The sequence below is a fragment of the Amblyraja radiata genome, chromosome 8 (assembly GCF_010909765.2).
Source record: "Amblyraja radiata isolate CabotCenter1 chromosome 8, sAmbRad1.1.pri, whole genome shotgun sequence".
In the NCBI taxonomy this organism is placed as follows: domain Eukaryota; kingdom Metazoa; phylum Chordata; class Chondrichthyes; order Rajiformes; family Rajidae; genus Amblyraja; species Amblyraja radiata.
This window is the reverse complement of record NC_045963.1, coordinates 79,790,743-79,804,645: the sequence shown is the minus strand read 5'-3', so window position 1 is coordinate 79,804,645 and position 13,903 is coordinate 79,790,743. Positions and strand designations below refer to the sequence as shown.

Below are 13,903 nucleotides of genomic sequence, written 5' to 3'. Positions count from 1 at the left end.
TTCCCCACAAAGGGTGGTAGGTATATTGAACGAGCTGCCAGAGGTTGTTGAGACATCTACTATAAAAACATTTGGACAGGTACATAGATAGACAATAGATAATAGACAATAGGTGCAGCAGTAGGCCATTCGGCCCTTCGAGCCAGCACCGCCATTCAATGTGATCATGGCTGATCATCCCCAATCAGTACCCTGTTCCTGCCTTCTCCCCATATCCCCTGACTCCGCTATCTTTAAGAGCCCTATCTAACTCTCTCTTGAAAGCGTCCAGAGAACCTGCCTCCATCGCCCCCTGGCAGAGAATTCCACAGACTCACCACTCTCTGTGAGAAAAAGTGTTTCCTCGTCTCCGTTCTAAATGGCTTACTCCTTATTCTTAAACTGTGTGGCCCCTGGTTCTGGACTCCCCCAACATCGGGAACATGTTTCCTGCCTCAAGTGTGTCCAAACCCTTAACAATCTTATATTATATAGGACAGGTATAGAGGGATATGGACCAAACGCAGGCAGGTGGGACTAGTGTAGCTGGGACATGTTGGTCGGCGTGGGCAAGTTTGGCTGAAGGGCCTGTTTCCGTGCTGTGTTTGAGGATAGAATTCCTCTTTTGGATTGATTCACCAACTTACACCGAGAATGCATTCACAATTGTACAGTGAATGTTTTAGTTCTGGAGTAGCTGTGTTTAGTTATTTATTCTTCTGCCAGCTCTATATTGCTCTCCAGGTTCCCTCTGGATATACTACTGGCCCAGTGTTAGTAACTCAGCGGGTCAGGCAGCATCTGTGGAGAACATGGATAGGTGACGTTTCACAGAGTGCTGGAGTAACTCAGCGGGTCAGGCAGCATCTGTGGAGAACATGGATAGGTGACGTTTCACAGAGTGCTGGAGTAACTCAGCGGGTCAGGCAGCATCTGTGGAGAACATGGATAGGTGACGTTTCACAGAGTGCTGGAGTAACTCAGCGGGTGCAGCAGCATCTATGGAGCTAAGGAAATAGGCAACGTTTCGGGCCGAAACCCGGAAGGGTTTCGGCCCGAAACTTTGTCTATTTCCAGAAGGGTTTCGGCCCGAAACGTTGCCTATTTCCTTAGCTCCACAGATGCTGCTGCACCATAACTCAGCGGGTCAGGCAGCATCTGTGGAGAACATGGATGTGTTTCACTGTACCTCAGTACACGTGACAATAAACCAAACTGAATAAACACCAGAATTCCAAACCATCCGTGAGTTTCCTCGTGCTATCATGGTGGCAATGGTGTGATATTCTAATGCCATGTTTAGGATTGCCCCTAAGATTCAGATTTGCAACGTGTTATCCTGTCTGGTGCATCATACTACACAGATATCACTTTACGCCCCGCTATCTATCTGCTGTTCTGTATCAGTGTAGGGAAGTTGGCATGTTCAGCCCATGAATCCTCCCTGCTCAATGCTGGGATAATATCAATATCTACAATTAAAAAACACACGTGTGTGTGCGTGAGTGTGTGTGTGCATGAGAATATGTGTGTGTGTGAGAGTGCATGATTGTGAGAGTGTACGTGAGTGTGTGCGTGAGTGTGTGTGGGTGAGAGTGTGTGCGTGACTGAGTGTGTGTGTGTGTGTGTGTGTGTGTGAGTGTGTGTGTGTGTGCGTGAGTGTGTGTGGGTGAGTGTGTGCGTGAGAGTGTATGTGTGTGTTAGTGTGAGAGTGTGTGCGTGAGTGTGTGCGTGAGTGTGAGAGTGTGTGTGTGTGCGTGAGTGTGTGCGTGAGTGTGAGAGTGTGTGTGTGTGAGTGTGTGTGTGTGTGCGTGGGTGTGTGTGCGTGCGTGTGTGTGTGTGTGAGCGTGAGAGTGTGTGTGTGTGTGTGAGTGGGTGTGCGTGTGCGTGCGTGTGTGTGCGTGCGTGTGTGCGTGAGAGTGTGTGCGTGTGTGTGCGTGAGAGTGTGCGTGTGTGTGTGTGTGTGTGTGTGTGTGTGAGAGTGTGTGTGTGTGTGTGCGTGAGAGTGTGTGTGTGTGAGTGTGTGTGTGTGCGTGAGAGTGAGTGTGTGTGCGTGAGAGTGTGTGTGTGTGAGTGTGAGTGCGTGTGAGTGTGTGTGCGTGAGAGTGTGTGTGAGAGTGTGTGTGTGCGTGAGAGTGTGTGTGTGTGTGTGCGTGAGAGTGTGTGTGTGTGGGAGTGTCTGTGTGTGTGTGTGCGAGAGTGTGTGTGTGTGTGTGTGTGCGTGAGAGTGTGTGTGTGTGAGAGTGTGTGTGTGTGTGTGTGTGTGTGTGTGTGTGTGTGTGTGTGTGTGTGTGTGAAGGTGTTGCTTGTGTCCCAGTCACTATGACATGAAGTATTGTTATTGCTCACATGTATGACTACCAAGGCTTGGATCTGATTCAGTGTTGATGTAATTGTGTAAATGTCCATGTGTGACGGACAGGTGGATCTGGGTTTAACGTTGAGTGTTTGCTGTCTTCCAGATTGATGTTGGGGAGAGGAGCTAAACGCAAGTTTCGTGAGAATGACGCTGGGCTGGAAGGCAAAGGGTGTTGTGGGCCGGGCCCATCCCGTGTGTCGTACACACTGCAGAGACAAGCCATCTTCAACATCTCGCTGATGAAGTTGTACAACCAGCAGCCGCTGACGGAGCCCAGTCTACAGAAGACAGTCCTGATCAACAACATGCTGCGTAGTATACAGGAGGAGCTGAAACAAGAGGGGACTCTGCGACCTGTCTTCATCACCCCCTCTCAGTCCACGGACACACTGAACGATAACTACCGTGAGGTGCAGCTTCCCCCCCTCCCCCTGGCCCCCTCCTCCTCCTCCTCCTCCACCCCTCCAGCCAGCTCCTGCCTCACCCCTGCCTCCCTGCTGGAAGCGGACCCCTTCCCTGCCCCCCTCACCCCACCAGCCACGGGCAAGGCCCCCGCCCCCACGCCCAAGGACAGTTTTTCTTCCGCCTTGGCGGAGATTGAGGAGTTGTGTCCAGCGCCCGTTGCCGGCAACGTGAGGGGCTACCAGCGCCCCGCTGAGCCGGGCGAGCTGAGCGGCCAGAGGGATGCGGAGATACAGGAGAACAAGCCATCGGAAGCCAAGCCCGCAGAACCAGCACCCGGCAGCTTGGAGATCCCCAACACGGGCTTCCTCACGGACCTGACTCTGGACGACATCCTGTTTGCGGACATTGACACGTCCATGTATGACTTTGACCCCTGCACCGCGGCCACTGCGCCCAGCGCCAGGGTGACCGCCGTCACCACCGACGAGATCCTGAAGACACTCTCGCCCTACAGCGGCCAGTCCGTGGCTCCAAGCCAACCCTTCAAAATGGACCTGGCCGAACTTGACCACATCATGGAGGTTCTTGTGGGCTCCTGATGTGACACACGACACTCGCTCTGAATACCCACCGCTTATTTACAGATTCCCTTCAGCCTTTATAGTTTGCAAATCCATGGAGTCACTGCAACTTTACAATAGTGCATGCATTGTTGCAACTCTACAATGGTGCATGCATGGTCGCAACCTTGCAATGGTGCATGCAGTGTTGCGGCGTTACAACGGTGCGTGCATTGTTGCAACTTTGCCATTGTGCATGCATCATCGCAACGCTGCGATGGTGCATGCATGGTTGCAGCTTTACAGTGGTGCATGCATGTTCGCAGCTTTCCGGTGGTGCATGCATGGTTGCAACTTTGCGACGATGCATGCATCGTCACAACTTTGTGATGGTGCGTGCATTGTTGGGACTTTACAACGGTACATGGATTGTTGCCGAGTATGGTTTGCAGTTCCACCAGGACCGTGCCCACAAGCGGGAGCATGCACGTGCTCTGTCCATCATGTCTCGTCTCCGAGTGAGCGGACGGACGGACTCTTGCCGCGGAGCAAGGTTGTCCTCACACACCGGCAGGCACGCTGCAGCCAGGGTTGTCCCGTGCATGCGTTATGTTAAGGTGCAGGCAGGCAGGCAGGCTCCACACGCGGCTGTTTTAGTTCAGCCACCGGGCACCAGGAGACGGTTAACTCTTCTAAACCTGTGGTCTAGCTGTGTTTTATATTTTTGTACAGGTTCGGCAGTGGATCGCATTGTTTTATACAACGCTGGGTTTTTTATACACCGGATAGCTATTTTGATAGGACGTGCTCTGGCGATCGTGAACAAGAATACTTGTACTTTTATACAAAGCGATGAGTGAGGGTCGGCGTGTTGGGTGTGAGAGTGTGTAAGTGTGAGTAGCGTGGTTCACTGCTGGAGGCAGGGGGGGTTTGGGCAGACGGGCCGGCCTTTAGCCCCACACTGAGGACTGGACCCGTACATCTTTTAACCCATTAATTACAGTCTTTAATTCACCCACTTGGGGCTGAGCATTTAGATCAAAACCAAAGTTTGTCATTGACAGCATCGACTATACAGGGACAGAACCCCCTCCCTCTCCCTCTCTCCATCCCTCCCTCCCCTATCCTGGTTCCCCCACCACTCCGGCTGCCCTCATGATCAAATATTACCGATTGTATCTCGTTGGCATCTTCCCACCAACTAACTGGGATCCATTCCACATTTTCCTTCAACATCGCCCCCTTTGATCTCTCGTTTTCACTCCTTGCCCTTCCATATCTCTGTGTCTCCCTCTCCCCCTGACTGTCAGTCTGAAACGTAGACATAGAAACATAGACAATAGGTGCAGGAGTAGGCCATTCGGCCCTTCGAGCCTGCACCGCCATTCAATATGATCATGGCTGATCATCCAACTCAGTATCCTGTACCTGCCTTCTCTCCATACCCCCTGATCCCTTTAGCCACAAGGGCCACGTCTAACTCCCTCCTAAATATAGCCAATGAACTGTGGCCTCAACTACCTTCTGTGGCAGAGAATTCCACAGATTCACCACTCTCTGTGTGAAAAATGTTTTTCTGATCTCGGTCCTAAAAGATTTCCCCCTTATCCTTAAACTGTGACCCCTTGTTCTGGACTTCCCCAACATCGGGAACAATCTTCCTGCATCTAGCCTGTCCAACCCCTTAAGAATTTTGTACGTTTCTATAGGATCCCCCCTCAATCTTCTAAATTCTAGCGAGTACAAGCTGAGTCTATCCAGTCTTTCATGAAGAAGGGTCTCGACCCGATACGTCACCCGTTCCTTCTCTCCACAGATGCTGCCTGTCCCGCTGAGTTACTCCAGCACTTTGTGTTGTAACCCAACATCTGCAGTTCCTTCCCACACACCTGGAGCTCCTCACAGTGTGTGGGGTGGGTCAGGCAGCCAGCACTGTGTACTGTTAGTCGTGTGGGTTGATGTGAGGGGGCATCAGCTGGAGCCCGCTCAATGGTGGCACCAACAATCCCCTCCACCACTGCCCGAGGGATTGGGAAATGGGGATCGTAGGACAACAGGGCAACAGGCCCTTCGGCCCGCAACATCTGTGCCGGCCACCATGCAGATGCTGGTTTAAACTGAAGACAGACACAAAATGCTGGAGAAACTCAGCGGGACAGGCAGCATCTCTGGAGAGAAGGGCTCTGGAGCATGGTCACTTTATTCAAAGTCATAAGATGATAAGTGATAGGAGTAGAATTAGGCCATTCGGCCCATCAAGTCTACTTCGCCATTCAATCATGGCTGATCTATCTCTCCCTCCTAACCCCATTCTCCTGCCTTCTCCCCATAACCCCTGACACCCGCACTAATCAAGAATCTATCTCTGCCTTAAAATATCCACTGACTTGGCCTCCACAGCCGTCTGTGGCAATGAATCCCACAGATTCACCACCCTCTGACTAAAGAAATTCCTCCTCATCTCCTTCCTAAAGGAACATCCTTTAATTCTGAGGCTGTGACCTCTGGTCCTAGACTCTCCCACTAGTGGAAACATCCTCTGCACATCCACTCTATCCAGGCCTTTCGCTATTCTGTACGTTTCAATCAGGTCCCCCCCTCATTCTTCTAAACTCCAGCAAGTACAGGCCCAGTGCCGACAAACGCTCATCATAGGTTAACCCACTCATTCCAATTTATTCAAAGATAAACAAAGAAGGGATTCCTGGATTTGGCCAAAGGGATTTAGGCAGCACGGTGGCACAGCGGTAGAGTTGCTGCCTCACAGCGCCAGAGACCCGGGTTCCATCCCGACTACGGGCGCTGTCTGTACTGAGTTTGTTCGCTCTCCCCGTAACCTGCGTGGGTTTGCTCCGAGATCTTCAGTTTCCTCCCACACTCTAAAGACGTACAAGTTTATAGGCTAATTGGCTTGTTAAATGTAAAAAAAATTGTCCCTAGTGTGTGTGTAAGACAGTGTTATTGTGCGGGGATCGCTGGTCGGCGCGGACCCGATGGGCCAAAGGGCCTGTTTCTGCGCTGTGTCTCTAAGCCCAGGTGTTGAAGGACTAATGTCGGAGCATCTTGTGTAGCGATCTCTCCTCCACACGCACACACACCCACTCTAACACGGACACACGTGTACACCGCCCCTACACCTGGCCTCTACACGCGCCTGTTTACCCCTCCCCCTCCCACCGCCCCCTGATCCACTCACCCCCCAATCCACCCCTCTCACCCCTCACCTCTCACCCCTCATCTCTCACCTTTCACCTCATCCCTCATCCCTCACCCCTCATCTCTCACCCCTCACCTCTCACCCCTCATCTCTCACCTTTCACCTCACCCCTCACCTCTCACCCCTCATCTCTCACCTTTCACCTCACCCCTCACCTCTCACCCCTCATCTCTCACCTTTCACCCCCCCTCACTCCTCACGACTGCTACATCTCAGCCATGGTCAGGACACGAGCGTCTAAGCAAGACCCCGGCTACACACACGCACACGGTGCTACATACACAACTCCCATCATCCTTGACACAGGGAGGACAGTCACAGGTAATGACACGCACACGCACGAACACACAGGCACACGCACGCACACATACGCACGGGCACACATGCACGCACATACATGCACACGCACGCACACGCACGGACACACATGCACGCACACGCACGGACACACATGCACACGAACGCACACATGCACACGCACATACGCACGCACACGCGCGGATGCACACGCACGCACACACATGCACACGCACGGACACATACGCACGCAGACCACATGCACACGCACGGACACACATGCACACGCACGGACACACATGCACACGCACGGACGCACACACACGGACACAGGCACACGCGCTGCACATGTACACACACACGGACACACATGCACACGCATACACACGCGCATGCATGGACACGCATGCACACACGCCGCACATGCACATACGCACAGACACACACACACACACGTGCACAGACACCCCTCTCCCCCCTTGCTGTCCCTCCCCCCTCCCCACTGTCTCGCCTCCCTTGCTTTTCATAAATAACCATCAACTTCAGACAGAATCAGATCTCTGCATGACGTTTACACTGAGTGTCATGACGCTTTTTAAATCTTATGATGATTATGCACAGACAAGCCTATTTAATAATTGTCTTGTAAATGGCTTTGAAACGATTCCCCCCCCTGCCCTGTCTCCAACAATATGAAGCTGTTAGTTTGGTTTTATTTCCATTGACATAATCGCAGTTGTGCGCGGATTACAGCTTGTATTGCGTACGCCTAATGTAGGAGTAAATTAATTTATTTCAGAATTTTAAGTTATGTTTTCTGTTCTGCCACGTTCTTCCCGGTTAAAACTCTGATCTCGTTCTCGCGGTGGGGATCGGATCACCGGCAGCAACCGGCAGTCACTGGACCTGGCTGTGAGTTTAAAAACCTCACACGGGCAAAGATGAAGGAGCAGCCAGTGATGTGATATCCGGCACATTCCCCCGCTGTGTGGAAGTAAAAAAGAGTCTTTATGTTTACAGATGTGTAAGAAGGAACTGCAGATGCTGGAAAAACAAGGTAGACAAAAATGCTGGAGAAACTCAGCGGGTGAGGCAGCATCTATGGAGCGAAGGAATAGGCGACGTTTCGGGTCGAGACCCTTACTGGTCTCGACCCGAAACGTCACCTATTCCTTCTCTCCATAGATGCTGCCCCACCAGCTGAGTTTCTCCAGCATTTTTAAGGGTCGCATAGAAACATAGAAAATAGGTGCAGGAGTAGGCCATTCAGCCCTTCGAGCCTGCACCGCCATTCAATATGATCATGGCTGATCATCCAACTCAGTATCCTGTACCTGCCTTCTCTCCATACCCCCTGATCCCTTTAGCCACAAGGGCCACATCTAACTCCCTCTTAAATATAGCCAATGAACTGTGGCCTCAACTACCTTCTGTGGCAGAGAATTCCACAGATTCGCCACTCTCTGTGTAAATTTTTTTCTCTCATCTCGGTCCTAAAAGTCTTCCCCCTTATCCTTAAACTGTGACCCCTTGCTCTGGACTTCCCCAACATCGGGAATAATCTTCCTGCATCTAGTCTGTCCAACCCCTTAATAGACAATAGGTGCAGGAGTAGGCCATTCGGCCCTTCGAGCCAGCACCGCCATTCAATGTGATCATGGCTGATCATCCCCAATCAGTACCCCGTTCCTGCCTTCTAAGACACGACCCGAGACGTCACCTATTCCTCCTCTCCATAGACGCTGCCTCACCCGCTGAGTTTCTCCAGCATTTTTTGTCTACCTTTTATGTTTACACACGGTATTTCCCCTCCAAACCAGAAATGGCCACTTTTCAAAAACCTTATCGAGAGTGTTTTATGGCCAAATGTCCCAGCTAGAAACAATGAAATTCTTACTGTTATTATAAAGTTACCGCCTTTTCAGCCCTGTTTGATATCCAGTAAAACAGCAACAATAACTCCTGATAAATTTAAACCCCTGTCCCACGGTACGAGTTCATTCCAAGAGCTCTCCCCGAGTTTGCCCCGATTCGAACTCGGAGATTTACGGTAATGGCCGCTCGTAAGTACTCGGGGCTCTCGTGGACATTTTTCAACATGTTGAAAAATCTTCACGAGTCTTCCCGTGCTTACCTGTCGTTAGCGAGTCTTCCCGAGTACCTGCCGTTAGCGTTACGAGCCGCTAAGAGACGTCCCCGAGCTCCGACGTACCCGCTACATTCAGTCTCCGTGCCTACCACGAGTTTGATTTTTTCTAAACTCGGGAGAGCTCTTGGAATGAACTCGTACCGTGGGACAGGGCTTCACTATGCAGTTTGTACCGTTGTCTGTGTTTACAGTGGGAATCTTCACTTTATTGGGGATATTTTCAATGCCTCAAAGGTGGCCACTTAGAAATTATACGTGTATATATAAAATATTTTGTGTAAATTGTACAGTGTATGGAGAGAACTGGCGGACACAGTCTAAACGAGAAGGACCTGCGATACAGATCTAATCAGGAGGTGCAAGGCCATCGGGAGCAGAGAAACTTTTAGCCGAGCTGCGATAGCTTCCCAAAACTTATTATTTATTCTTCGTGTAAATATATTTATTTTAATGAGTAGCTACCAGAGTGTGTGGAGCAGATTATAATGTGTACAGAATGTATAAGTAGCAATGTATTAATCTTTGCAAATGTAACCTGGGTGCAGACGTGTAGAACCTTTATCCAAAGGTGGAGCGGCCTCTGCTGGGACTCTGCTGGGAATGAGCAGAGTGATTCTCACTTCCACAGGGGCCACATAGTCTCTGCCGGGAATGAGCAGAGTGATTCTCCCTTCTACAGAGGCCATGTCACGGCCTCTGCTGGGACTCTGCTGGGAATGAGCAGAGTGATTCTCCCTTCCACAGGGGCCACATAGTCTCTGCTGGGAATGAGCAGAGCGCCTGTCCCTTCTCCGGGGGCCATGTCACGGCCTCTGCTGCGACTCTGCCGGGAATGAGCAGAGTGATTCTCACTTCCACAGAGGCCACATAGTCTCTGCTGGGAATGAGCAGAGAGCCCCTCACTATTTTACAGTGGCCACATCTGCTGGGAATGAGCAGAGCTTGTCTTACTTCAACTCACGGCCCCATCTCTGCGTCTGCCCACTCAGGAGCTGTGCCTTTCTCTATGCAATATTTTGAACACATCAGAGCTCAAAGTTACTGTATTTGCATTGTCGCGATGAATTAAATGCAAGTGGACAAACGTCAGTGGAATCGAGCAGTCTTTTGTAGTTTTATATTCAACAATAAACTGTTAAATATCAAGCTTTGCTTTCTGTGGTCTCTCATTTAGTGTGAGCGCGTGTGTCTCGGGGCCGGTGGCAAAGTCGTTATCAGTACAGGTTCAAAGGTTATTTTTATTGGTCACATACACCTAGGTGTAGTGAAATGCTTCTTGCCAGTGCAGCACATAAAGAAAGAATACAGACATAACAGTAATAAAGACATTTAAACATAAAAACATCCCCCCACAATGATTCCCATTATGAGGGAAGGCACAAAGTCCAGTCCCCAACCCCAGTTCACCCATAGTCGGGCCTATTGAGGCCTCCACAGTTGCCTCCACGGAGGCCCGATGTTCCAGGCCATTCTCGCCGGGTGGTGGTGCTCCGGCGTCGGGAGAATCCTCACAGCGGCATGGGAACCCTGGAACGGCCGCTTCCGTACTGGAGGCCGCGGCTTCCGAAGCCAACAAGGCCGCGCAGGATGGAGCTCCACAACTGGCGATCTCGTCGAGAGATCCCAGACTCCCGGTGTAAAGTTCAGCGCCGCCGCCCGCAGCTGGCCGCTCCTCAGACCCGCAGCTCCGCGATGTTGTTCCCAGCGGTCTCAGCATTCTGGAGCTCCAGCGCGGAGACCCGGGCAAAGCATCGCCCGCGATAGCGCAGTGCCGCTGCCGAAGCCGAGGTTCTGGGCGGTCCCCGCAGGACACGCCGCTCCAGGCCCGTTGGTAGGCCGCGAGGACGGGTCGACGGTGCAGCCCGGGGAAAAGCTGCCTCTCCGACCAGGTAGGGGCCCTGAAAGTAGTTTCCCCCTTCCCCCCCCCCCACATAAAAAAGACGAGCTCCAAAAACAAAACACTAAAACTCACTAAAATGTTTTAAAAAGAGTGAAAAACGAACAGCTGCAGGCTGGGCAGCCATTCCACACAGGACAACACTTGCCAATGCTGCCTGTCCAGTTAGCCCTGCTGCACACAAGCAAACGCTCACATGCTGCTTCTCTCAGTTATTTATTCTCTTCTTCTTTCGTGTGGCGTGAACAGCCTAAAGTTGTTGGACAACTTGTTCTATTTGATCTTCCGTTTGTGCACGTCCAGTTGATAGCATTCGTCGAAACAGGGCGGACCCACGTGAAGGTTGCAATCTTCCACCCCAGTTATTTATTCGCTTTCCTTTTAAAAGCTCTGATTGATTTGAAGTCCACACAGTTACAGCCCCACGTTTGTGCAGCAGAATGTAAATCAAGTCTATCTGTGCTGGTAACAGAGTCATGGAGGAACAGGCCCTTCAGCCCATCCATATAACCATATAATAATTACAGCACGGAAACAGGCCATCTCGGCCCTTCTAGTCCGTGCCGATGGGATGGGAAAGGAATGGGATCCAGCCTGTAGCCGCCATCAACCACACATTTACACCATCCCTTTAATGTCATTATTAAAGGGATCTAATTTCAATGGTTTTAGTTTAGAGATACAGCGCAGAAACAGGTCCTTCGGCCCACCGAGTCCGTGCCGACCAGCGATCCCCGCACACTAATACTATCCTACACACACTGGGGACAAATTACATTTACACCAAGCCAATTAACCTACAAACCTGCACGTCTTTGGAGTGTGGGAGAAACGGAAGATCATGGAGAAAACCCACGCAGGTCACGGGGAGAACGTACAAACTCCGTACAGACAGCACCCGTAGTCAGGATGGAACCCGGGTCTCTGGCGCTGTGAGGCAGCAACTCGACCGCTGCACCACCGTGCCAACCTCTTTATTATCGTGTGTACAATAAAGGGGAGGTCGTTTAAGACTGAGGTGAGAAAAAACTTTTCCACCCAGAGAGTTGTGAATTTATGGAATTCCCTGCCACAGAGGGCAGTGGAGGCAAAATCACTGGATGGATTTAAGAGAGAGTTAGATAGAGCTCTAGGGGCTAGTGGAGTCAAGGAATATGGGGAGAAGGCAGGCACGGGTTATTGATACGGGACGATCAGCCATGATCGCAATGAATGGCGGTGCTGGCTCGAAGGGCCGAATGGCCTACTCCTGCACCTATTTTCTATGTTTCTACAGGTATTGTGAGATTTTCTTTGCATACAGATCAGTAAGATTACACAAGAACAATCCTTGGTTAGGATCATAATGCACAGGAGCAGTCCACTGACTTCATATACAACAGACAATAGACAATAGGTGCAGGAGTAGGCCATTCGCCCTTCGATCCAGCACCGCCATTCAATGTGATCATGGCTGATCATCCCCAATCAGTACCCCGTTCCTGCCTTCTCCCTATATCCCCTGACTCCGCTATCTTTAAGAGCCCTATCTAGCTCTCTCTTGAAAGCATCCAGAGAACCTGCCTCCACCGCCCTCTGAGGCAGAGAATTCCACAGGCTCACAACTCTCTGTGAGAAAAAGTGTTTCTTCGTCTCCGTTCTAAATGTCTTACCCCTTATTCTTAAACTGTGGCCCCTGGTTCTGGACTCCCCCAACATCGGGAACATGTTTCCTGCCTCTAGCGCAGTGGTTCCCAACCTTTTTTAGTTCATGGCCCCCATGACCCCCTTGGAATTTTTCTGTGCCCCCCCCCCTCCTGACATTATTAGCGGAAAAAAGTAGCCCCCTTCATTGAACCTGTGGCCCCCTAAATCCCCAATTTGTTCTGTGGCCCCCCTGAAATTTGCTATGGCCCCTTTGCTCTAGTGTGTCCAAACCTTTAATAATCTTATATGTCTCAATAAGATTCCCTCTCATCCTTCTAAACTCCAGAGTGTACAAGCCCAGCCGCTCTATTCTCTCAGCATATGATAATCCCGTTATCCCGGGAATTAACCTTGTAAACCTACGCTGTACTCCCTCAATAGCAAGAATGTCCTTCCTCAAATTAGGGGACCAAAACTGCACACAATACTCCAGGTGTGGTCTCACTAGGGCCCTGTAAAACTGCAGAAGGACCTCTTTGCTCCTATACTCAACTTCTCTTGTTATAAAGGCCAACATGCCATTCGCTTTCTTCACTGCCTGCTGTACCTGCATGCTAACTTTCATAGACTGATATACAAGGATCCCCAGATCCCGTTGTACTTCCCCTTTTCCCAACTTGACACCATTTAGAGAATAATCTACCTTCCTGTTTTTGCCACCAAAGTGGATAACCTCACATTTATCCACATTAAACTGCATCTGCCATGCATCTGCCCACTAACCCAACCTGTCCAAGTCACCCTGCATTCTCATAGCATCCTCCTCACAGTTCACACTGCCTCCCAGCTTTATATCATCTGCAAATTTGCTAATGTTACTTTGAATCCCTTCATCTAAATCATTGATGTATATTGTAAATAACTGCTGTCCCAGCACCAAGACTTGCGGTACCACACTAGTCACTGCCTGCTATTCTGAAAGGGACCTGTTAATCCCTACTCTTTGTTTCCTGTCTGTCTAATTTTCTATCCATGTCAGCGCCCTACCCCCAATACCATGTGCTCTAATTTTGCCCACTAATCTCCTTTGTGGGACCTTATCAAATGTTTTCTGAAAGTCCAGAAACACTACATCCACTGACTCTCCTTTGTCCATTTTCCTAGTTACATCCGCAAAGAATTCCAGAATATTAGTCAAGCATGATTTCCCCTTCGTAAATCCATGCTGACTCGGACCGATCCTGTTACTGCTATCCAAATGTGCGGCTATTTCATCTTTTATAATTGACTCCAGCATCTTCCCCACCACCGATGTCAGGCTAACTGGTCTATAATTCCCTGTTTTCTCTCTCCCGCCTTTCTTAAAAACTGGGATAACATTAGCTACCCTCCAATCCACAGGAACTGATCCTGA

The 13,903-nt window shown here is 50.5% G+C and overlaps 1 protein-coding gene across 1 annotated transcript; it reads left to right on the top strand.

Moving 5' to 3' along the window:
* Positions 1–2,382: 2,382 nt before the first annotated feature.
* Positions 2,383–4,615, top strand: sertad2 (SERTA domain containing 2). The gene has a single exon (XM_033026327.1). It carries the CDS (start codon positions 2,446–2,448, stop codon positions 3,340–3,342), a length of 897 nt encoding a protein of 298 aa, XP_032882218.1. The 5' UTR covers positions 2,383–2,445; the 3' UTR covers positions 3,343–4,615.
* Positions 4,616–13,903: the final 9,288 nt, after the last annotated feature.

Coding starts and splice junctions, on each gene's coding strand:
- sertad2 (XM_033026327.1), top strand. CDS start 2,446: ATGTTGGGGAGAGGAGCTAAACGCAAGTTTCGTGAGAATGACGCTGGG.